This window comes from Argiope bruennichi, chromosome 2 (assembly GCF_947563725.1).
Source record: "Argiope bruennichi chromosome 2, qqArgBrue1.1, whole genome shotgun sequence".
Taxonomy (NCBI): Eukaryota; Metazoa; Arthropoda; class Arachnida; order Araneae; family Araneidae; genus Argiope; species Argiope bruennichi.
This window is the reverse complement of record NC_079152.1, coordinates 137,861,059-137,888,739: the sequence shown is the minus strand read 5'-3', so window position 1 is coordinate 137,888,739 and position 27,681 is coordinate 137,861,059. Positions and strand designations below refer to the sequence as shown.

Below are 27,681 nucleotides of genomic sequence, written 5' to 3'. Positions count from 1 at the left end.
GATTATGATTTCTAGAATTTTACTAATTTAAGAATTATCCATATCTTCCTTTTAAAGAATATTTTAAATGTGATGAACAGAAAATAATTAATGTCACAGTAAAAGAAGCTAATTTCCTTTATACTAGCTATGTCCATTAAGCAAGAAAAATTGCTTTAATAATTCTTTTTAATAGTTCTGTAACAAGAGAGAATCCTCTAATAATCAGAGCTCTTAAGAATTAAAAAACTCCCTGGCACTTTTTAATAAAACCTTGTTAGCATAGCCAAATCAACATTTCTCAAGTTGAGAATTTAATTGGGAAATCAATGAGCTAGACATCTTAGAATTATAACTGCATTGTCAGTTTTTTTACATCAATTAAATCAATTTTCGAGAAACAGTAAAACAATTAAATTATAAATATACCAGCAGACTTGTACAATACTAACACACATTTAACCTTTCCTTGCACACACCAAAATAATTCAGTTATTAAATGAAATTAATTAAAGTTGGCTAATGTGATGTAATTTATAAGGTTGCTTTGATAAAATAGAAAAGAAAGGGATGGGTCCTAGGCAAGATGATGCCACTAAGCCTTGCGTTTTTTTACTTAATTTTGAACTTAAATTTTGAATCCTGTGTTTAGCATGAACTGCATCGTACGGCAGAAGTCAGTTTAAAAAAATCTTATCAACTGATAAATTATTCATCAGAGTAACTACAGGATTATTTAAGAGAAATATTTTGAGAGAGAATATATAAGATTTAAATCGATTTAATTTTAAGTTATCTAGAAAGTAAAAAATGGGAAAACATACAAAGCATTTGATATTTCTTGAGATAAAAAAAAAAACCCCAAGCTGTCATAAAATAATCACTACAAATACATACAAATTATTTTTAGTCTCAAGCTGGTTTTTTAACAATCTCCTTTAACTTTTCTAAATGCCTCTAGCATATAAACACAACCAGTAAGAAGAAATTTCATTACATTAATTGCACTGTGTTGAAGAATTTATAACTTTTATACGAAACAGAACATCGAATTGTGCCCCTTCTCAATCATGTTTATTTTCTATATTTATGAAAACCGTATATTTTCTACCAATCTATGAGTTTACAGCAATTTCTTCAAATATCTTCATGGATATATGATTCATCTTGCTGACTTTTTAAATATGAACATATATTAAGACATTCTAGCTTCCACGTCACACATTTTTTTTAAAACCATCTTTATTATAAATGCTGCTGTAACTAAGTAAATAATAAAGCGTTATAAATAATCAAAAATAATAAAGAGCTCTTAACTACGAGCATTTAAGAAACTCAGAAAACAATACTATTAAAACTGATTATTTTCACAACCACATGCATTTGCAGTCAATGTTAACTACTAACATTAAATATATTTCAATAATGAGAAAATGCAATATGAAAGCATTAAAATATTGAACTAAAAGGACTAATGTAAAGTAACATTTCAATGAATAATATATTATTAAGAATATATTACATTGCAATGATTAACATGGGAGAAATGTTTTTTTTTTTTTATTAACACTTTAATCCCCATTTTAAAAAAAGCTGAAGATCTAAACACCACTAAATCATGATGAATAGCTAGCATTTTCACAAACATTTGCTTAAAAATGGCATAAGTGGATTCTTGAATATTCTTAATTTATAAAATGAACATTTCGCATAAAGTATATACCAATTGCACATAGGACCCAAGAAGAATTACTAATAAACAAATCAGGTTAATTTCTTTGAAATTTTTCTAATAGGATGTTTAAATTCTACCATATGCCAGACACAAATTATAGAATAGAAGATGTCTCTAATATCTCTAATATTTTTACTTTTTAATTAGCAAGAAAATAATGGCAACTATTTGATATATTTGGAACTACTTACCATGCCTATGCAAACTACTATGTATTTCCTTGAAAGTAATTATATTGAGGAATATACTGAATGTTATTATATATAATTATATTAATTATATTGAAAAACAGCATTCCCAAAAGTATTAGAACATTTTTCTAAAGCTTTTTTTTAAACATTTATCAAATTTTTGTCTAAACTTATGCCTGGGTTTTTTTTTTCTCTTACAAAAAACAAAACAAAGCTTAAACATAAAATAAAATTTAATTTACTCTAAAATCGTGTTGAGGTAAAATTAATTTTTAAAAGATTTAATTTACGATCTAATGTGTCGAAACATCATATTTCAAAACACCTCAAAAGTACAAATAAATCACATTTATACAAACTCATTTCTACACATTAAAATTAAGTGTTTTCAAACACTTTTTCAAATTTTTTTAATAACTTCAAAACAATAAAATTCACGTATTTTGTGATCAAATGGTAAAAACATTAGAAACACAAAAATAAATCAGGGGGGAAAAAATCACTTTTTAAAAAAAATAAACCTTGTCTTTTTAATGTACTACAAAAAGAAATAACAAGTAATATTGAAAAAAATTTGAAAAAAAAATTAATCTTCTTAACCCAACAGTCATTTAAAATTAATAAGCAATTAAGAAAGCTTACCCATTCTCATTGATGATGAGCTTGATCTGGCCTTCAGAAAATGGTTTTGGAAACTTCAGGTTTCACAAAGCCAGTAAAACTTATCAAAAATCATTTTGCAATGTAAAGTTCACAAAGTGTTTATTATATTTTAATAAAATTTCTAAAACTTCTCTATGTAATAATAATCAAGATTCCAGATTGCTGTAAGAGCTTAATAGAAAAAATAACTAGAATTTCATTAGAATATAATTCTAAATGAAAACTAATATGTATATCACAAGACAAGTTTTATATTTAAAAAGAAATGCGAAAAATTGGATAGATTCACATATTTGAGAGTCAAATACCATTTCTGCCCAGAGGAAATTATTATAATACCTATAACATTAATAGTAAACCCTTTTTTTAATACTACTGAATATTGCATACACTATTACAAACTATAAAAATTTTATTATGAAGGAATAAATACAAACAGCAAGTTCAGAAAGCATAAGCCTAAATATCAGCAATATATGAAATAAAAATTACATGTGCTATAAGAAAGTAAAAAAAAAAAAAAAAAAAAAAAAAAAAAAAAAAATGGAAATTTTAATAAAAATGCTAATTATTTAAAAAATGCAACAAATAAAGAAAGCAGTTTAAATTTTATTTTTAAAAAAAACGTGAAAATTATTTTTATCCAAATTTTATTTGATTATTGATGCAAGAATTTTATTCTGTATAAAAATGCTTTCCTTTAACCCGAAAAGCAAAAGTGGTCTATGGTGTATGAGTTAATAATGACTACAATAATGAAACAATCAAACTTCCAACAGAAAATTAGGCAGAAATTTTAAAAATAATTTTTAATACTGATTAATAAAGCAACTTTAAGTTATTTGTCTTTCTCACATTAAAATATAATTTCAGTATGGCCAAGCCAATTTTATAATTATACACTGAACACGGGAACAAAATGTCTAGAAACAGTAAAAGTGATAGAGACAGATCTAATAAAACTGAGCTATCAAAGGGTGGCAAGGCTATATATGAAACAACACGACACTCTATAAAGCTGTACAACTGCTATATATCAAACATTTCTTCTGTAGGTTTATATAAAATGTTAATTGTGTATAAGATGGATCTTTGGCAAAATCATAGCTTGCACCATTTCTTATGAACAAAGGAAACATTTAGCCATAAGCTAATCATGATCACATTCCTTTACTTTTGTAGATTAAATTCTAGCAGCAAGTTCAATCTTTTAAAAATATAAATCAAACAAATATTAAAATAAGGTTTTCATTAATTTCCAAAAGGTTTTAAAAATTAAAACAGATATAATAAAAAAAAAGCCTTACAATTTTATAATTCATAATGATCTATGGGAAAAAGGCAATGATCAAAAAAGAAAATCGAACTTTTCTCAGAATAAAGACACACACATATGAAAAAGGGAGAAAGTCACTTATTTGCTTAAGTTCATAAAGCATGCCAGAATCTAAAAACGTTATGAGACTCTCATTATAATGTATAATTTCTTTTTACAAAAAAAAAAAAAAAAAGAAAAAGAAAGAACGAAATGATATAGTATTTTTTTCTATTCTTAGAAAAAGAAAATGTTTTTTTTTTTATAAAACATAATTTTTTGAAAGTGAATGTAAATTTATATGAGCTGCAAAGTTGATGATGGAATACCAATAAAACCATCTGGATACTCTACTAAAATATAGTACAATCTATAACCAGTTACCAAATAGTTAAGACTAAAACCAAATTAAGTTCAGATGCCATATCAAACGCAAAAAAACATTCATTCAAAGGCAATGCTATTAAACATTTGTAGAAAGGTCTGAAGAAAATGTCCTTCACCTCACAAATTAAAATATAGCACAATGCATGCATCATTATCTAGAAATAATATAAGGAAGAAAATAATATAATTATACACTGGAAATAAATAAAATTTCATCACCAAAACAGAGCAGAACTGAAAATTACAATTTAAATACATGTTTGCATCACTGAAAGATGTTGATTCCAATTCCATGTTGGATGAGTCAGACTAGGACTATTATGAATATGCAAATCACTCTTGTTAATGTAGATTTTAAAACAGTTATTTATTTTTGAGATTTGGCTCTGTTGCCAAGATTTGGATCAAAAACACTTTCTAGGAGCTGAAAGCAAAATCAGAAACCTACCAAGCTTGAATGAAATCGTATCACAGGACTGTGAAAGGGTGGTTTTCTTTTCATGGTATTGTAGACTTGGTAGTAAAATATTCACAATGCATAAGAGTTAGCAGCAGTAGCCAAGGACAGGTATGGCCTCAAGAGACTGAAGTCTTGCCACACACTGGCTACTGCCGAGAGAGAAAAACTGTTGTATCCATTACATACCTGTGTCCCTTCATTCCATATCCATAGTAGAAGCTGACACAGTGAATGATAGCAAATTCATTCATTTAAAAACAGGAGTTGGACAATATGTAACATCCAAGTCCTTCAAGTACTCTTTCTATTATCTTATCTTGGTACCAGTGATAGTCTTATATTAGTAAGGAGGCCAGGTAAACATTTTGAATCAAAACTATCTGCAATGTATAAGATATGCTGGATCAAAACTAAAAATTAAAATCTAAAACAATTTTCTCAGGCAGCAGGATTGTCCCACACAATTTAACAATAAATTTGTACATCAGAGGACGTCTACACTAGTTCTATGATTTTTCAATCAATTCAAGATTTTTATCTTTATTTCAAGAGATATTTTCTATCAGGGTATATATCTCCACATCCTCATACTATTGCTATCACATAATACATTTAACAAAGTGTCAATATGTTTTTACATGCAAGATTGCCTTTCTCCCACTGGTCATATACGAGATATTTGATAAAAAAAAATTCAACGCCATTTACAATTAGAATGGACCACTGCAAATTTGACTGATTAATTGCAACAGGCATGGAATTCCATCTCTTAAAATATATGGCACCTGCTCAACAAAATATTTGAATGCTAGCATTCAAAACTGTGACAACAGCAGTTATTAATATACCATCATTTTTCAACTAAACTGGCTCTTTTTGTACATATTTTAACTGGTAACCATGAGCTTTTCATCAAATAAATATAAAAGGTAAAAAATACCAAATAAATATAAAAAGGTAAAACTTTGTATAAATTCCAATTCTCTTAATTTCTTCTTGGAATTTCATTTATCATTATTATATATTTTTCTATTGGTTGAATTTATTAAATTCACATCAAAATCTGTAGCAATTTAATCATTAAATAAAGGATATCATGCAATAAATACTATTTTTATATAGATGCACTCTATCAATACCAAAATCATGGTAACTGCATTGATTTAATGGGATAATCTTGGTACTGCTTGCTCTGAGTGTGAACAGTAATTATTGCTGTTCTTAATTTTAATAATCATAAACAAGCTGGACATAAAGAGAAAAATGCTCCACTTCCTAATCCTTTCAATCTTTATTGTCTACTTAGGATATTAATTCCAATTTTACACATTAATAAAATCAATAAAGTATTTTTATTGTCCTTTTTATTAGCACAGTATTATTAATCTGTACTAATAAAAAGAATTAACAAAACATCATATTAATCACTAAATAAAATTATAAATGCTGCTGTGTCTATTACAAACTGAAAGGTTTGGTTAGGAAAAATTTCAGCAGGAAATTAATATATGTTCTTTGGCTAAACAAAAAGAAAATGAATATTTGTTTCTTTTCTCCCTTAAGATATCAGCTTAATAATTCCAAGCAAAAATCAACACACAAAAATAATTATAAAATAAAAACAAATAAAAACATGTGCATCAGTTTTAGCTGAATAATATGAACAGTGTTAATTTATCTAAGATTTCTTTCAGATGGTGACAAGTTTACTTTATATGATAACTAAATTTTTTGATTAAGCAATCTTATTTTTAACATAAGCTAGACTTAGAAAGTAAAGAAGATGCTAGAAATGTCGCATTCTATATATTTAAACTTATATGAAATATTGTATTTCATAATGGGCTTCAATTACATAGATGAGATATATACGCTTAGGATAAGCAACTTTTCTCCCCCTTCGCATTAGAGCGTAATATAACAAAATATCAAATTAAAAGGAAATATTTCTACCAATTTCATAAAAACTGTTTGAATATTTTCACTTGCATTTTCAAGAATTTCATTCAAAATGAACAAATTCAAAAAAATGATTAACACAAGTCTGTCCTCTTATTTCAAAATAAAATTTATCTCATACTCACCAAATTCTCATATAGTTCTTCAATAAAGACACCAATAAAAATCTCATTAAAAACTATAATCCTTATTTTGTAAAGTTTGTACATACTTGTCAGGCAAAATATATTATAAAGTATATGAAATTCAGCAAACAACCATAAATTAAACAGTTAATTTTTTTATTAATTAAAAACTATTTCTACAGTGTATGAGCAGTCCAAATTTTGGTTTTGAAGCATACAAATGGTCTGACAATTATTACATAAAAGTGAAAACATGAATAATTAGTACACAACATATTTTTAAACTGTTAAAAATGTCTTTCTGAAGTTACACTCGCAAATACTACGGCCCATATAAATCAGCAAGATGCAAAAATTGTACATAATAGGAATCCAGACCCAATAACAAATTGATATTTGATATTGAACAAAAAGTATGAGTGCCCATCAATGACAAATATTTTTGGATCAGTTGATAAGACATTCAATACCAAATCTTATATGTCCATTCCCAAGAGATACTAATTCAAGAAACAGAAAGTTTTAAGGTTACGTATTTAAATTCAAATACTCAAAACATGCATTTAAATTCAACTAATAAATATTTTTGTGATATTTCTATTTATTACACAAGGGAAAAATATAAGATTTTTATTAATTTTTAAAATATATCTGAAATGTTATCGTTATTTTTTAACCAAAAGCTTTCAATCTGTGTTCAGCCCAAGAATTTTAAATCAGTTAGCTTTTTATTTTAATTTCTTTTTTAGCCTTTTTTGACCAAAATTTCAGGCAGCATATCTGAAGTTCAATGTATTAATTACAAATGCCATATACATTAGGAAAAAAAATTACTGTTATTTCAAATCATTTTATAACTAATTTCATAATTAACCACGGAGAGTAGGGATTTCTCCTATTTACATTGTAGTCTAAAATTTAAAGCATCCTGGCTTGCAAGTAAGAGGATATAATGTTAGGAAAAAATAAATTCAGCAAAGAGTAAAATTTAATTCTATTGCTATTCAATATCCACTTATTAGTGAAGTGAAATATACATGCCCTGAGTAAAGAAATATGTATATACACTACATAACTGAAAGGAAGCATCTGAATTTCTTTGAATGTTAAAAAGTAAAGATGTCCAGTCATAGCAGAAATCACCATTAGCAAACAAAAGGAAAAATTATTTAACTAAAAAGTATATCATACTATAATTGTTTACAATGTGAATGTAACGATTTACATTTTTGAAATTTGTTTAAATGACAATAGCCACTCTCCGTGACAAACTGCTAGCCCATAGATATTAACAGCATTTATTTAATATTCAATCAACTTTAATGAAACAATTTTGATACAGCATAAGAAAATATTTTAAATTATGCACAATAAACACAGAAAATTTTATTGCTTTGTTAAGCATACTAAGTGGCAAAAACAACTCAACTATTATGGCAGCAAATGAATCATTTTGCAATACAGTGTAATCTGGTTTAACAAGCAAAATTCATTCCTGGATCTTACTCATAGTACAAAACACTCATTTACAAAACAATCCCCCCCCCCATCTATAAGAATGTAAAATAGGACGATGCATTCCATTTTAAAAGAAAATTATCAAACAAATTTATAATAAATTAATTTATTAGTTTTAATTAATGGATTCTCTTTTTACAAGAAAATTATCTAGACATTTTTTTTTTTTTTTTTTTTTTTTTGTGGCTATAATTCAGAATTTGGTGAAAATCAGTGTAGCTATTAGTATAGCTACTTCTCCTTGAGGAGATGTTACTTTTTGATTGTAAATTATATCACTCAACTAACAGCTTTAGATTTAGGGTATCTTTTTAACATCCCTAGCTAATGCTGCAGATAATTCTGTAACGCGTATAGCTACTACATTACCAGGGCAATCCTTCTCAACATATAATGCGAACATTTCCTAAGCTTTCAGCATCTTCCTTATTTCATTAGAAGGTTTTTGCATTGTTGAATTGAACTAAACCTCCTCTATAACATTTTGCTGCAACATAGAATGCAGCTCCATAAGTTCTTCAATCCTTCTGGTTATGATCTTCCATCAGCTCATTAATGGCATTTCGACCCCTCCTCAAGCTCCATAATTTTGGTCAGAGAAAAAATCTTATGAATTAGGGCTCCATAAGCACTTTCTTAAACTACTTGGAGTCACTTTTGACTATGATAACCAACTAAAACTTCTGTGTAAATAAATAAGAGCTCTCTTCAAACAAGCACTAATATAAACTTATTTAGCTTATGATGTTACAGTCTTTCACTCATTTCAGAAAAAAATGCTCCATAATGGGAGACATTTTTTCCATTTTGTTTTGCTTCTTACGAGAATCCCTTGTTACAAAAGATGCTCATTAAGAGATGAAGTGTATTTATAGAAAATGGAAAGCAGCAGGCAACCCTTTAAAAAGTACCTAAATGTCATGAATTTTTAAACGAAATAAAAATTAGACTGATTGAGACAGAGGAACTCAATAGTGATTTTATTCTTAGAGAATAAAAATTTTGAAATTTTCTTCAAAAATTAAGAATGACGGGGAAAAAAAGGGCAATTAATGACTTATCAGGATTTTAGAAGGTTTCATTTAAATAATTGTAAATATCAGATCAGTGGTAATTGGGGACTTATTCTTAAATTTGGTTGATTTCGCTATATTATGTATCTGGAAATCGTACCAATTGCTCTGACAAAGTTTTAACAATATTTCTCAAACCTTCGTAATAATAAAAGGCAGATAAGTAATAGCAACATATTTAAAGGCCACAAACTTTCATATGAGATGAAAATTTTCTAATTCAGTATAGTGGCTATCACAAGTGAGCTCCCTCAAGAATGTACAGAACAGCAAGTGTTTTTGAAATTTCTTGTGAAGATGTCAGGCAGAAATACATTGATGAAATTCCATAGGTGATGAGCTTTCATATGGAAACAAATACAATCAAGACTGGGTTTTTTAATTTCTTTTTGTTTCAAATATATATAATTTATTATTTTAATTAACTATTTCTAATTTATTAATGCACCATTTTCATTTTAACAAGTTTATAAAAATAGCTATTATTAGATACTCTTCCTTTAAAATAATAATTTCTGAATAATGAAGTTAGTTTTCAAATTATCTTTTCTTTTCAAAATTAACAGTTAACAGATTAAAATGTCTATTTGTGAAAAATAATCTTTTCATAAACTTGCATATTAATAAGCTGACAATAGACAAAACTCGCTGCAAAATGTCTAGAGATATCTATCAGTCTAAGCAAAAAACTTTTTAACTAGACCAAAGCTATATAGGCTAATAATAATAATAAAGCTGAAAGTATAAAGCTTAGTTAGGTTTCAAATTTGCCTGATCTCTAGACCCCCCCCTTCACTAAAATCAATTTCTTAAAAACTATATTATAAACATTAAAAAAAGAAAATTCTTATAGCAAAGTAAATTGTACCAAATTGGCGAGTAGAACAGTAAATAAAAGATATATTTAATATTAAACTAGAACTTAAACATGTAATGAATTTCTTCCCATTTTTAACAATTGATAATACATTTTAAAAGATAGCATATAAACATTTTTCAATGAAACTCCAACAAGAGAAATGATCTATATAAATACATTCTTCAAATAAATTTGAAGTCAAGAAATAAACTTAAAAAGAGGGAAGGGAAGCGTCTTTCTGGTTTCAAGAAATCACATAAGAAAACATGGAGAAAAAATCCAAATATTTTAAAAAATTCATATAATAGGTGACATAATTTTTTAAATATATTTTTAATACAGAATTTAAAAAAATTTTCAAGTGCAGAAATACATTTCTATTTTTATAGTAAATTGGAATATTAAGAAAATTAATTTCCTTTTGATCATAATTAAGTATTAAGATGTTTTAGATATCAAAAGATTTTCATGTAAAATGCATGATGAGGGAATGACATTAATTATATTCATTGCTCACTAGGAAATTAATATAGTAATACATGGGAAATTGAAAAATTAAAAAATAAATTTTAAAACATCGTAGAACAGCCCAACACAGAACAGTATATCCGATCAAGATATCTTGAGAAGATTCTTTTGTTAACATTCCTAAAGATAGCTAAAATTTATCTAACTTAAATTTTATTAAATTACTTGAGGTTAAAAAATTATTAGCATTCACGAATACCTAGCTGTATAAATATATAACTTAAAAATAAGTTATCAATCTCGAACTATATTGTTTGTTTACAAACTTAACCATAACTCTGTTTTGGATAAATTTAATCCAAAACAGAAGCATAAATTTTCGTAAATAACATTTTTATGTCTGCTGTAAGAACCAGATATACATGTACTAAAATTTCTCGAACGACTTTGATAAACAAATTATTCCATAATTGATTCACTCGATGCAAGTTAACATTTTGCCGTTTTATATTAAAATTATACATGTATTACTCCCATAAAGATACTGTCATTCTATGAGAACATGCACCTCCACAACTCTGAATTTATCTCTTTACTAAGGAATTCAGACAGTAAGATGCAAGTGTTACATGTTGGATTCTTTTAATTCAACCATAAGTAAAACAAGTTACATGAAGGTACTGGTTTAATGATAACAAAAGTTATAAAAATAGAAACCACTTAAAAACTGGGATTTAAACAACAGTTTATAAAAATAAAGCTTCATAACAACAAACTTAACAAGACAAAAATATTCTCTAATAAAAATGAAAAATATGTATAAATATAGAGGGACTACAATCACAATTTTAAAATATGGCAGGGTAACAGTGTAAGCCACAACAAAATATTTGTTGATGTTACATAATTTTCATATATATTTCAGGAAATTTGTTTAACCTCACCTTCTTTTGTCTGCGCATTTGTAATCTGCAGATCAAAATCTGAACTTTTCCCAATTTTTTTCTGTTGCATAATAGACTTTTTTAAATCAGCCACAGAAATGTTCAAGCCATCAAAAGTCACAGTATCATGATCTAAATTACTTTTGAACTTGTAATGAACAGACATCTTCACACTAGTTCTTTGAACTTATAAATGTCCAACAGGGAATAGTAAGAATAAGAGTTCTATGATCCAACACGCTTTGTTGTCACATCCTCAGGCTTAGAATACCTGCATCTTCACATCAAAAAGTTGGCCCTCTTTAAAAGCAGCATGTTTTGAGAAGTAGGAGTGGAGTTTCCACAAAGGATCTACCATAGAAAAATATCTAATTAAATATACATTTTATAAATGCAGTAATTTACAAATAACAATTTTTTTCATCACAAGTTTAAAGAAATTCCTAAATTATTCAGATTTAAGATAAGAAAGTTTTTAAAAACTTAAATAAAGTTCAGATCACAGAAAATAAATTTGAAAATATATATTACAGGATATATATTTAATAGGTGTTTGTCAATGATACACATTTTATCAAGAAATAAAATTTTTATATCTTCCATTAGAATAAAATGATAAAGGTCCAAATAAAATTCTAAAGAAGATGGAGATATATATCTATACATAGTATAAAATGAAGTCCCCTGAAAGCATCTGGAAGTTGAAAACCTAAACACTTCAGAAATACTTAACTAATTTTGGAGATATTTGTAACATTTTGTAGGGCATTTATTAGGGAAGGTTTTAGTATACTGAAGTCATAACAAATTAAAAAACTGCGATTTTAATTACTTTCCAACTACGATTCGCGCATGTGTAAAGCAATAGTATCTGTGCTTTGCACTTATCCGCACTCGAGCAGGAATCTCAAACTTCGCATGTGCAAATAGCAAGAGCTGTGATATTCATATGCGATACATTTCTTTGTTTAAGTCTGATTTTAAACAGCGCTTTAAATCTCATTATCCCCAAAAGAAGCAAATTCAAACTTAGCCGGAGCACATTAAATGCCAAAATACTTCATTTGTTGCCCAGTAATAAAAATGTAGAGGAAAGAAACATTAGGTGAGTGAATATCAAAGAATGTCCACACTTTCTTCAAAGGAGAGGCTTCTGCTGAGCGAAGTGATCATCTCTCTTTAAATTGCACTGCAATTGAATTACAGACAGAATGAATCTCTCCTATCTGCTGACAGAGAAAGACGTTTAAATTTGAGACACAGGAGAAGTGAAAGAACAAACGTTCCGATATTTGTTTCGAAAAGGAGCACTCCGCTCTGAATTTCGATCCATGTGTGGATTACAGAAATGATGCCTTGGTTTCAATAGGAACAATATCTACAGTCTGTCCATATTGTTCAGCTTTAGGAATAGCTTTGATATACAGTCATTTTTGCCAAAATATAATTTATCACCAAATTTTAGCAAAATGGCCGAATTTGGCAAGAATGGCAACAATAAGGTAAAGGTAACAAAAGCGCCACCAAAAAATTGCCAACCTCGCAACTTTACAAGAGAAAATTGAAACCATTTTAACAGTCTAAATATGGAACAGCATCGATATACTGTCATTTTCACCAAAAAAATAGCTTATCACCAAATTTTATAGAAATGGCTGAATGTAGCGCGAACAGCATTAATACTGTTTCCAATCTTAAGGTTCCGAGGTGCGCTGCAGCAAATTGACAGAAATATAGAAAAAAAAAAAAAAGTCAATAAATGCAGTAAAATGAAAAACATGCAAAAAAATTTAATCGAAAATAACGAAAGTAAGCAGAAGTATGTGCAGCAGGAAAAAACCAAGGGAAATGCACAGGAAAGATCGAAATATAGTAGCATACAGTAACATAAAAAAAATGGTCATGTAACCACAAACAAAGCGCAACCGAAAAATTGCCAACCTCGCAAGGCACCAAATGACTGTATATCAAACCTTAGCCCTAAATATTTCTGAATATGTGCTATTAAAAATTGTTTTGTAGTTATTTTTGATGATTTCTAAATATCATTTTGATCCTGCATGATATTCCCCTATCATCAGGTGGAGGCTAGACTTACGTCTAAAGCTAATTTTTCCTCTTAGATGTTATGCCATAGGCAACGCTGTGCGGGTACTGCTAGATTCTTTTCTAAAATTATTATTGCAACTTTGGATATTGAAAAGCATTATATAAAACAAAGAAGTAATTTATATTTTAACCTGTGAAATACTGAAATACTAATCTGTGAAAATTAATAAAAATAGAAACCTTCATCTACCAATATGAAAGTACTGATTGAATAACCTTCAATATTCAATGATAACAGGATGGAGAAAAGAAGTCATGTAACCTTGTACCAAATTTACATTTTTCTTTTGAAAATCAACAAAAGGAAAATATTAGCAAGCAAAATAAAAAGTTTAACCTTAACAAGTTAAAAACTATAAATAAACCTTTAAAAATATATAATGTTAAACAAGAAACTAATTCAATTTTTAAAGGTTGTCTAGCTTTTTTTCTGTATATTACAATGATAAATTTTAAAACATATGGCAAATGAAAAAATAAAGCAAGAAAAATTACCACAGTTTGGAGAAAAAAAAGATTACAATGAAACAACAAACAAATATATAGGTTTGCAATGAACATTTGTAATGCACTTTTAATTCATCTAATATCAATGGAAAGCAGTCTTGTTACAATCTCATTAAAATATAGTACTATTTGAAAATTTCTTCAACCAACTTTAGTTCCTTTTCTTTTTTGCTTTAATAAAATATAGCTTAGTTAAACCATTTTCTAAAATTATTCTTATAAATAGTATTTTACTACCCTAATGAATAAACTATTTTCTTGACTACATAGGAAAATTGAATACATAGGAAGCGAATATTTGCACCAAGTTGACTATTAGTCTCCAAAAAAGGCAGCCAATTAGCACTTTCCAATTAACCATAAGAGAAAATTCGATGCCCCAAAAACAATATATCAGAAATTTGATTTTATTTAGAACAAACCTATAAAATGCTCTGAATTTATACTTCTCCTTGGGAGATGTTAATTTTTGATTGTAAATTATATCACTCAACTAACAGCTTTAGTTTTAGAGAATCTTTTTTACATCCCTAGCTAATGCTGCAGATAATTCTGCTTTTCTTTGCTTTCTTCAGGTGTTTTTCTTAAAATCTGTTATGCCATCATTGCTTTGAATAGCAAGCCGTAGCTGTAACATCTAATTTGAATGATTAAAAGAATCAATGGTCAAGGAAAAGGGTAGGTGGTTTGAATGTAGCAATGAGAAAATGCCTATAATTTCAATGAAAGAAACAAGTGGATTATGAATGAAATTCCAATTGATGTTAAAACTTCAGGTGTGTTTTTCATTGAAAGAAGGCCAGAAGATATGAGGTTTAAGTTTTATTCTTTAACAATTTTTCTGTTCTTGCAGAATTTTTGTTAAATTTTGAATCTATTTTTTCTTGTCTATCTTGTCTATGACATAATTTATATTTTTAATTATTCTGCATTACTTCTTTTCATGTCCAGCTGCCATAATGTTTGTGTGTGTGTGAGCTAACAGCCATTTGATTATGGACAAATTCATAATTAGTGCCATATGCTACTACTTGTAGCCATTCAAGATGGCAGATGTTTGGTTAGTTATGTGCATGGCAAGAAACCTGGTACCTGATTCACTTGTACAGAACAACCAGCATTTCTGTTTGAATTTCCTTGACTTTTCAAAGTTTTTAAATAAATTTCCCTGACATCGCAGATATTTCTAATATCGGGTGAACCTGAGTTTAACCCCCTTCTTTGCCAAGTTGCGATACAGCGGCAAAGCTGGCTCTTTATTATGCACTATGATTCTAATCTGTTCCCTTGCTTTTGAACATTTCGCAAGACCGTTGTTGGCGATTTTTGAAAATTGCGCCAAGCAGGGGTTGGTTTAACTCCGGTCGTACCCAGAACGATATTGCTTTATTTTATTCTCTTTAATTATTGCACAATAAATACTTAACTTTATTTGAAAAATCGTTTTACACTTTTAAATGAAATCAATGAGAAATAAAATTTAATTCTCAGAAGAAAAAAAATTTCCACTTATTAAATTTCAAATAAACTACAACTATATATATATATATATATATATATATATATATATATATATATATATATATATTTGCAAATATATACTAGCCAATACTAGCAAATTTGAAAATCTGTTAGAGGAGCTATACCTAATATGCCAATATTTATAATATTGTAAATTAGATCAAAATATAAAATGTTCAAATGTATAATTTTGACCCCAAAAGGTATACTTTTGATAGCATTCTTTTAACTTATAGTACTTCATTCATACATTTATAACATGAAGAATTTGACTTGATCTAAGTTTATTTCTTGCAGAATATTTGCAAGTTATTTACATTAAACTCAACCATTCCACTCAAAGTAATCTTTATCTCATCTGTACAGGAAATGGAATTCAAGATTTTAAACATTTACCCATTTTTCAGACAATTCAGTCCCCTCCCATCTTCAGGAATTTTATAAACGGTTAACTAATGAATGAAGTACTATACTTGGACATTAGAAATAAGCGATCATGCTGATTTCAAGGAAAATGAAATATATAGGCTCCATACATATTGAACACTATAGGTACAGCATACCACTTTTGCAACACATAGCAAAATTTCAATTACTTTTTTATGATCACATGAAATTTCTTAAATCTTAAGCTTTATTTAAAGTTACAGTATAACAGAAAACTAAAGAAGCATGCACCTAATGTCATATCGAAATAAAAATATGATCATATTTGATTTATGAGTGAAATTAAAGAGGATATTCAAAAGAAAAAATGCAAATTCTCAAGTTACCTTCATTGACATTTGAATATAATTTATAAATTTTGGATATCAACTAGCACATTATGATAAAATTAGCCCAAATTTCATTACAACAAACTGATTGAAACAGGAATGTATTGAATATAATCCATTAAGATTTTGGATGAAAAATTAAATATTGCTTTTTTCTAATGATTTCTGAAATACATAACATTACAAAAAATAATAATAAATAATTTTGAAGAATAAGAATTACAAGTTTTTAAAAGACAAATAGCTTGAAGTAAATTATTCTCATTCTAAAATTAAGACCAGCACAATGACCTAGTAAACTTTTAAAGTAATATTCTGATAATAACAGTAAGAAATTTAGAATAAGAAATAACAATAAAAGACACATATGACAGTGATTTAAAAAAAAAAAAAAAAAAAAAAAAAAAAAAAAAACTCTTGCGGAAGTACTATAGTCATGTTAAATTTCCAAATAAGAAAGCATGTTTTACAACTGATATTAGCATTAAAAATTCAGAAACCCATTTAACAAATATTATTCTAATCATTTAGAATTTATACATTCCAGCTTACAAAAACACATGAAAGCACAGTAGTTTTTTTAAGACGAATCTGACTGAAAATTATAGAAAAAAGAAAAAAAGCCTGAAATATTTTTATGGAAAGAAAGCTAAACCGAAGAAAATAGAAAAAATCTGCGACTCTTTGCTAATACACCCAATTAACCCAATCGAGACATTTCAAGCAGTCATATTAATTTGAAATTATGAATCAAGTTACTGAGTAATTCTGAAGACCTATATTAAAAATACTAAATTTCAAAAAAATAATTAATGAAAACTTTTACTTTATAATATAAATACTCTCTTTTAAACAGATCTTTAATAATACTTAAGCCTAATCCTGTATGACATCGTTGTCTTACCTCTATTAACAAATGGCACCTTATTTCAAGTAATTTAAACAAATGCAACTTTTTGAAATGGAATTGAGAATTTTAATCAGACCACTTACCACGAAGGAAAGAACTAGAAGGTTATATCCGCTTACGAGGTTACCAGGCCGTTTTCCTCCTGTGGTAGTGAAATTTCCAAAACAGAATATTCACGGTAGAATGATCTTGAAACGAGGATAAATGGTACGAGATATCTCCATCAAAATAATGATAACCGAAAAAACTTGCTTTTTTTTTTTTAATTGCTTTGCTTAAATAGAACAACAAAATAGTTGTTTCAAAACAACTTGTAATTCATCTCATACGACACAACACTACGGGGTCGCTCTAACTGGTCTTATCTTATGACGCTACAGTTAACATTGATGACAGTTAACATCCCAGTGTGCGAAAAGATCCAGCAAATTAATTATTTTTTGGGAGTGGGTAATAGATATTTCAAAATTTTAATTAGATTTTTAGTTAAAAACTAAACAAACTTTTAATAATTTTTTTCTTCAAACTCATGAGGTAAGGGTGACTCAAGTCAAAAAATGTAGCCGCAGAAAGAAAAAATCCTGAAATTGTAAGTTACATCTATATCTATTAAAGTAAATTGGATTTAAATTATAGGATATATTTAGGCTGAAATCCTATTTTGCAAATTTTAATAATGAAATAGCTTTTAAAAAGAAATAAATTTCTTAGCCTGTTATTATTTTGAACAGCAGGATTAAAAACATCGAATGTGACATTTTAGAAACAAACAATATGTCTGCAATTATAACGGCTTTTGTTGCCAAAAATCCCATTCTCATCCCATTTCAATCAATCATTCAATCAATAATAAACTCTACAATTAAAAGCACACAATTGACAGTTCAAGGTCTTAATATTATCAGATTTCCGGAAATCGGATATTTTCTGTGAGATATGCGTTTTCCGTGATCTGTGTAAGATCAATATTTCTTTGGTAATATTTTCGTTTATAATTAAGTGATGCGTACATTTTTGATTTTTAATATATATTGTAAAGTGTGATTTTTATGTTGTATTATTTTTTTAAATGATGAAAGTAAATGTTTAAACGGATTTTTTTTCTAACAATTTGCGCAAAAAACAAAATGTCTGTTGCCTTTAATCTTATGAACCCTGATTGCCCGATAACAACCCCGTTCGACTGGGGCCTGACTCAGGTGCTTTGGGGCGGTTAGATGAGTTAAGGGGGTGAAAGGCATTTCTCGACGAGTGCATAACATGCTCGCTATGAAGGATCTGCTAACGCAAACAGTGATTGCTTTTCAAATCATGCTATGAGTGCAAAGGAAGAGGACACATCAGATAATAATAAGGGAAATGACGCCTTATTTATCCATAAAGAAAACCTAAATTCAACGATTGGAATTTTTTAAACATTTTATTACAATTGCCATAAGTTTTCAGTTTATTTTAAGCATAATAGATTAAAATTTTTAATATGTTTATCAATAAAAAAATTATTTCCCTTCTCTTTATTTATGTATTTTTATTCACACTAATTATTCAAATATTTTTTGAAATCTTTTTGCTCACATTTTCTTTTCTGATACCTTATTTAATTACAAATTGATTTTTCTAAATTTATTGCTTTAACTAAATTACATACCCAAATACATATGAAAAATTAACCCAATTACATATAAAATTAAAAATTTCTATAATTACTTTTTCCTTCCTTCATTTTTTGCAATTAGTGCATTTTAGAAAAATATGGTGACTGTTAATTAAAATCAATTGCAGTATAAAGTTTAGAAATAAAGTAAAATTTAATGCATTCATTTTCATTTTTGATGAACTTCTGTGAAAATAGTTGAAAAATTATGAATCGAGTGGGAAATGTTTACATGTTAGAGAAAAGTACAAATAATCTTATCTTATTTATCAAAAACTTCCCAATTTTATAGAAATACAAAAAATTGGCTGTTTGGGATCAAATTTATTATGTCTTAATTAATTATGACATTAAATAGAAAATATTAATTTTAAATCGGAAACTTATCTGATGAGAATTAATAAAACAATCATTTAAACAATTGATAGCAATATTTTTTTTCTGTTAAATATCACTAGAGTATTCCCACCCTCCTAAATCATGTACTTTAACTACTAATATAAAGATAGTTTATTTTTTTATTTTATTTTTTTAAAAAAAAGGAACAAAAGATTGCAAAAATAATTTCCCATTCATTGAAGATTTTGATATGCTTTATATAAAGATTTAAAAAAAAAAATTTAAAAAGCAGTAACTTTAAAAAACAAACTTAAAATACCAACTTTATTTTTATCATCAAATCTTTCCATGCTTCATTAGTAATAAAATGCACTTTTTGAAAAAAAATATCCAAAGGGGATTTGAAAATAATAATTTTTTATGTTTAATTAATTTATCCTTATTTTAGTTTTAAAATTTAATCTTAATTCTATGGTAACTTTAAAATCCAAAAAACAAAGTAACTACAATCATCGAAAGACACATGAGTGTAAATATAACATCAACAAATTAAGCAGATCCTTCCCTCAAACCACAAATGACAGCCACAAAGGTCTAAAAACTGACCACACATTTCAATTATAGCTCAGTGGGTGTCCTCTTCCTCTGTTCCCCTTCTTTGAAAAGGGAGATGATTCCATTCTGTTTACGTTCACAAGAAACAGCTGAGGACTTTGAGGCACTCGAATTTTCGCAGTTGCCGGGATTATAGAGTTAACCCTCTGTGCACCAATAAATATTGTCAAATCAAATAAATACCGCCAAAGGTGAAAGGACTGCCAATCTTCTAACCTCTAATTATCGTTTCTCCATACTTGCTCCCATAATTATCATAAACCTTGAAACAGTTCAATCTATTTGCACATGCAAGTACATGAAACGCTATATGACACTTTCCGGTCGATAAATTGATTATCGTGAGATGTCAGAAAATTAACCTTCCAAAGCAATATGTCGTTGTTTTGAAAGATTTAAATCCTAATTAAAGAATTAAAAGGACTATTAGTAAAAATATTTTTAGGATTGAGAATAATTTCTGTTAAATGATCGTTTAAACTCTTGTTTAGTTATTAGTTTCTTACATGACTCGCAGTAACAAGGGTGTCATACTTTTGAGCTTAGGTCCGGACAACAGAAAAATCATTGCATTATATTCAAAAACTTCTAAATGAAATAATTAAGCTGGCCTGAAACAGAAATAATGTGGAACTTAATATAATAGACTAATGCAGAGCAGTTTAGTAAGACCATAATATAGAATATAGAGAGAGTTAATTGTGATAATTTATGCTCTTTTGAATATTGAAATTATAATTATTAAAATAGGTTAGATTTGAAGAAGAAATGTTTTTCCTCAGATTATATATATATATTAAGATATAGCTATAGCATTGCATTCAAAACATCATCTTAACGATGGCTGCATAAATATAAGTCCTGTGAACAACAAAATATTTCTACTGACAACAAGTTTGTAAATGGAAATCACTGCCCATACACAAAGTACTGCAAAAAAAAAAAAAAAAAAAACTGGATTTTAAAATGAAAGTAATAAAAAATTTAACTCTGTACTCTTTCTATAAAGTAAAAACAGTTATACGATTATCACCTGTTCAGAATGACAGACAATTCAGATATATTAGCACTATGATGAAATATATATGTACAGCAGATAAGAAGTAATGAATACTGAAACAGAAAACGGGTATTTTTAATTTGTCCTCACTCAATAAAAATTTCTTATATATTTTGATTCACAATTTTGATAGTTTCATAATTTTTCATTGATAATAATCTGTTTGATGTTTTGTATGTATTTATTTGATTCCTGGGGGGGGGGGCTTCTTTTTTAAAATCTGAAAGCTATGTAAGATCCTACATTTTCTATGTATAATTTATTGATTTGAAAATAAAAAAAATCAGTGAATTACATTTCACAATATATTTTTAATTAAGAATCTATCTTGTATGTGTTTTTACCCAGGAAAAAAAAAAGATTACATTTAGATTTAAACCTTATTTTCAAAGTTTTCACAGAATAAAATTTAAAAAAAAGTGTTATCTTTACATATATATCATTTATTTATTTTACTTTTAATCGTATTATAATATAAAAATTAAATTTGTTTATTATTAAATAAGCTTATAATTGGGAAAAGTAGGATAGGACCATGAGTGCACTTGCATGACCCAATTACTTCTCAAAAGTAACTTGTAGGCAGAGGACTAAGTAAGTTGAGAATTAAAAACCATGTCACTTTTCTTGCGGACAAATAAAACTTGTTGAATGATGCACTGAAATATAGATAGATAATGTTAATAGTTTGTAGACATTTTTCAAAAACATTATTGTTGTCCAAAGAAATATAATATCTGTCTCAAAGTAATTCTTTTCTAACTTCAAAATTGTGCATTAACAAATATCTTATATTATTGGAATAAAAAAGATTTATAAAGGTTAAATTGTGTTGAAAGATTTTAAGAATAAACAAAATAATCTTTTTAGAAAATATTTCACAATATTTGCATACAATAAAAGTAGTGTAAAATTTTTAAAGTTTTGAATATTATTAAGGGAAACTATATATAAAATGAGGTGAAAATAATGGTTTATATTGACCACCTTTAATTATCATATTTATTTTGAGGAGGCCATATTTTAACAACATTTTATATTTGATGATTTAAAGATATAATTTTATGAGTTGAACAGAGTGAAAAAGTTTCAAAAGAAACATATATCTAAAATTATGTTTAAATGCGGTTATGAATAAGAAATAAAAAGATCTTGCAAAATAATAGAATATTAATATGATAAATGGGAAATGTAAGTGAAAATAGGGAGAACTGAAATCAGTATTTTTGTAAATTGTACAGTTTTTAAATAATATGTAATTTTCATCTGTTGTGATTATTAGTGATTTTTAAAATTACTGTAAATCCTTATTAATTGTTGTTAATTAATTTTAAATCTGGTGTTGTTTTAATGAAATGTTTCCTATATCATATATAACCATAACAATAAATTTAGCATATGTGAAAAGCATTCAAATGCATTTTCTTTTCATCTTTTCTTGCTGTTAAGCTTCGTCACTATTTTAATATAGACATAATTCAAAAAGTTACCTTTCTCCATTACTCATTCAAGAATCTGCGTGTAAAGTGAAGCCATTAGCAACTTATCTGTAGAAAATTGTGAATGTTATGTCTTCATAAAATGCCACGATTTCTTATACTTGAAGTAATGTATATGTGTGAGAAGTTATCACAATAACTGTTTTTTATACCTTTGTTCATATCCATTGGAAGTGGCATTAATGATATGAGCTATCAATTTAGAATTCTAGATTGCCAATATTAGAAATTTTGTGGACTAATTCTGAGTTATACTGCTTATCAATAAAAAACTGATCCTATGGTGATCATCTAGAAGGTAAGAATATTTATTACAAAAAAAAAAAAAAGAATTATCTTATAAAATTTTCAAACTTAAACATAGTAGCAAATATCTGAAGTTATTTCATTTCTGAAGATAAGTGCCTGCTTATTATGCAGAATTCTGTAGACTTATGAAAAGTATCCATTGTAGAAAGGAATTCCTGGCTTCATTACTTAAAACATACTTTATCACTGTCACTCAGCTATACCTCTTTAACAGTTGCGAAAGCACAAGAAGAACTGGAAAATTTGAAAATTTCTATAAAAACCAGAAAAATAGAGAGAATTTAAAATTTTTTGGTTACTTCTATTTTTTATCTAAAAAAGGCCGATCTCTGAATATTGCAAGAATAAAAGATCAGTGTTATAACACCAAAAACGAAACAACTGTGAGATTGCAGAAACTCGCTTGTTTTCTACTCATCCCCTTTTCTTATCAGCATGGATCAACCTAATTTCGATTTCAGAGACAGTTGTTCTCTCTCAATCTTAGATTGTAGCTAATGAGGATGTGCAAGACTGCTATAATTGCATGGGAGAATAGAATAAATTTCTCTGGCGAGAATAGCAACATTCAATCTGCAGAAAATCATAGTGGTATTTAGTCACTCGCACATGAATTTATTGAATGGTTTGTTTATTATTTAAAAAATTGTGTGTTTATTCAGAGTAGGTTAGAGTTTTTTTTTATTATTATTTTTTTTATTTTAACAATAAGTTGCTCATAATCCATATTTAATACAGATTGGATGGATAAAAATATGAATTTTGACTTTGCTGAATGGTTCAGATAAGTTTTGCAAAATCCATTTGCTGTGTACTGTTTGCTGCATAATCAGATAATAAGCTTAAGTAATATAGGGACACAAGGATATACTAGTCATGCTAAAAGAACAAAACATAAAATTTTGTGTCAGTTCAAAAAGTCTTCATTGATATTAGATTTTGTATCTGAGAGGAATACAGGAGAAGTTGATATGCCGTCCGAAAATGTCAAATGTGATGACCAAAAGCTGATTTCATACTTTTTAGTTAAAAAAACAATAACTAAACTTTTATGTGCATTACATTTATTGTATTACATTCATCATATAATGCATGCAATGATGTATCGGGAATATTTTCTCATATTTTTCACTGATAGTGAAATACCGAAAATGTAATTATGTGCATCATTTTTTTTCAACAATCTCTTAAGAAATCTTTAAACATTGAAAAATTTGTAATATGCTTTGACAGAGCTTTGAACTGCATTCCACAAAAATGCCAAATAGATCTTATTGTGAGATATTGGTGTAAATCAACCAATACTGTCACCATAAGATATTAGAATTCAATATTTTTAAGCATACCATGGCTCAAGAATTGTTTGAGAATTGTAAAGAAGCTATATCAAGTTTGGTCATACACTTACTTTTACAAATTAGTATAGATGGAGCAAATATAAATTTAAAAAATTTTAAAACATCTCAAGGGAGAACTTCTGTGCAAAAATGGCTGTAAAATTTTAAATCTAGATACTTGTGGTCTACATGTAATTCTTGGACTGTTTCAGTATTAACATAAATCTACTGAATGGAAAGTAGATGTTATTCTTAGAGAAATGTATTGAATATTTAAAGATAGTCCAGCTAAACATGCTAATTTCCTGAAAGTTTCTTGGTTTTTCTAAATTTTCATTGAAATTTTGTTCTTTCCATGGGGTAGAAAATATCAGTGCATCTGAATATGTTCTAAAAGTTTTTGACAGCATAAAGAAATATGCAGATTTCAATAATACTAAAAACTTTTCTTGTATCTGTCAATAGTGATAAAATTATAAATGCTAGTCAGCTAGTCAGTCACAAATTGATTCTTAAATTATCTTCTTTTATATTGCTAATATTCTTCAGCCATTTCTTAAAAAAATTCAGACACCTAAACCAATGGTACTTTTCTTATTTGAGAATCTTTTCATTTTTCTTAATGAAAAACATTGTCAAAAGAAGCAAAAATATTAGATATTTTTGATAGAATTTGATGATCCTAAAAATACAAAGCTGGAAAAAAAATACCAATATTAGAATAATAACTACAAATTATTTGATTAATAATGAATCTTCTAAAACTGAAAAAAAAATAAAGAGACTTTTTAGCAATGTTTTATATTTGTGAAGAATACTATAAAAAATATTTGAATGCATGTCCAAAAATTTTATAGTATTAATAACTGCATCGTGTTTAAATCCACATTTATTGAAGAATATTACTTTTTTCACTCATTAAAATTATATTGTATGTTATACGAATATTGTTATTCTATTATAACTAGCACATGAGTGCTCTTTGCATATTTTCTCTTATATTGCATTTATGTACCGGAAAAATACTTTTTTGTAACAGATTTGAGTGGCAATTTTTTTATTCCATGCCATATTAAATCCTTCATTGTTATCTTTTTGTCATACGGAAAGAGGGGATAACAACCATTAATGCTATAAATCCCAATTTCTTACTTCTTTCAAATATCTTTTTGTCTTTTGTCTGCCATATTTTACAGTTTTATTTGTTCATATACGATGCAGTATACAATGAATTAGTTTTTCATACACTTGTGGTGAAAGCTTATAAGCCAGATAACAGCTACAATACATGTGTAATTACTTTTGTCTTGTGATCTTGTTACTCGGCTGCGAACCACAAGGTCCCATGTTCTATCCTCACTCATAACAAAACCACTACATTGGTGACTTCGGACGATGAACCTTCAACTTTCATACAGCTGTAGTGGCGCCATCTACCCACAGCAACCCATAGTCGTCAGATTCACTTCACGCAGCAACACAAAGTCGTCAGACTCACTTCACGCAGCAACACAAAGCCGTCAGACTCACTTGGCGCAACAGCAACCACTGACCCACACACCCTCGCCATAATGCTTGGCGCTACTGAAATGTGTACAAGCGCATTGACTCAGCAGCTAATACATCACCATTCAACAGCCATAATGTTCGTCTCACCTCCGACTCACTGGAGGGAGAGTACTGTGGTAAAAGCTTATAAGCCAGATGGCAGCTACGATACATGGGTGATTACTTTTGTATTGTGTTCTTGTTACTCGACTGCGAACCACAAGGTTCCAGGTTCTATCCTCGCTCATAACAATCTGCTACACACTTTACCAAACACTTTTGATTTGACAAAATTCAATGATGACATTATTTTAGAACTTTCCATACGCAAATTATTTACTACCTGGTTAATATTTTTTTCTTTTCAGATCAAATGACATTTAGATTTCATTTCAGCCGTATATGTATTTACAAGTATAAATTTACATTAAAGTAATTTTTTTGAAGATATTTTTAAAAATTTAAAATTAACCATCAAAATCAAACATTTGAAATCTAAGCATTTTCATTCTGGTACTACTAGAAAGGCTTAATTTCTCATACTGTACATCACAAATATTTTTTAAGAGAGCTAACCTCTCTAAGCTGGCAATTGCATATTTAATATTGTCTACAGAAACTAGATGTTATTTTAATTAATATTATAAAACAAAATTGAAAAATAATGATTTATTTCAAAGACTGAAAAATAAAATTTTTTTCTTACCATGTCATCTTGATTCTGTCCATGAAATTTTAGATTTACTCTATTTTTAGGGAAATCTAAAATGCTGATTGAATGAAGGAAACAAAATCAATTTCAGATGATTGGGGGAGGAGATTCCCTCCTTTTAAAATTATATGAATTTTAAGTGTATAATGTCTCAGAAAAAGTTTGACAAATTGAAAAAATTAATTTAATTTATATACTCAAACTGCAACAGTTTTTTCTTACTTATAATTGTTTTAACCCATCCAACAAAATATTAGAATTTTGATTTTTTTTTTTTTTTTCAAATGATAACAAATTATTTGACTTTTTAGAGTAATAGTAAGGAATAATGGGAAAATGAAACAACAAAGAGAAACAATTATTTTTTACTGTTTTTCCAAGAAAAAGTAAAAAGTTGAACTTATTAGCTCAGGATTTTTTAAAAATTTTTTATTTGTTTATTTATTTATTTTTAATATTATCAATTGCAAACGAGAGTTATTCTCATAGATATTTCAAAAGTGATTTGGAATATTTTGAAACAAGGTTTTGAAAATACTGCTCAGTATTAAATGTTTATATAAATATTTTTTCTCGTTAAAACATGCAAAATTATAAGTGGGATACATATGGATAACTTGAATTAAACTTCTATTAAGTGCTGTGAAATTAATTTTTGCTTACTTGCTTTCATCAGTGGATATAAAGGGAAACCTTGTCTTTCTTCATTAAGATCATAAAATGTTAAAATTTTAATCTTTAAAAAAATTTGTTTGAAATGGAAGATTCAAATGCTATGAATGAAAACAAGTAATTTTCAGTCTTGTATATATTTATTCTACTGTTTGAATTTTCAGAATTTTATTTCTTCTAATCTAGAACAAAGCTTAAAAGAATTTGTAAATTATAAAATTGGCTGAAATAATTTAGTTGATGTCTCAATTCTGAATCTGAAATTTTACAGTATTTCTCCCCTCTCCCCCCTTCAGTTTTGTAGAGTTGTGGAAAGATATTAAAAAACTGCTGAATGTAATTAAGAGTGCAAGTATTAATGTAATGTTTATGGAAGGCAATTCTCTGCCTATTATAAGTATTAAAAAAAATTGGAGGGGGGGGGAACAAAAACTATT

The 27,681-nt window shown here is 27.6% G+C and overlaps 2 protein-coding genes across 5 annotated transcripts in view; one reads left to right on the top strand and one right to left on the bottom strand.

Annotated features, from left to right (window-relative positions):
• The window catches only part of LOC129962429 (E3 ubiquitin-protein ligase RBBP6-like), a 52,403-nt gene extending 34,527 nt beyond the window's left edge, over positions 1-17,876 (bottom strand). For both annotated transcript variants that reach the window (XM_056076197.1, XM_056076198.1), the window contains exons 1-2: positions 17,583-17,876; positions 11,677-12,027 (exon numbers count right to left, since the gene is read on the bottom strand). In XM_056076197.1, the coding sequence (XP_055932172.1) occupies positions 11,677-11,842 (166 nt within the window). In that variant the 5' untranslated portion in view covers positions 11,843-12,027; positions 17,583-17,876. The remainder of the gene's footprint in view (positions 1-11,676; positions 12,028-17,582) is intronic.
• An 80-nt stretch (positions 17,877-17,956) lies between these two features.
• The window catches only part of LOC129962430 (mitochondrial amidoxime-reducing component 1-like), a 41,416-nt gene continuing 31,691 nt past the window's right edge, over positions 17,957-27,681 (top strand). The window contains exon 1 of one of the 3 annotated variants that reach the window (XM_056076201.1): positions 17,957-18,088. The gene's annotated coding sequence lies outside the window, so the exon portion shown is untranslated. Of the gene's footprint in view, positions 18,089-18,313; positions 18,476-27,681 lie in introns of those variants that run through there. The other 2 variants (XM_056076200.1, XM_056076199.1) reach the window with 2 other exon arrangements.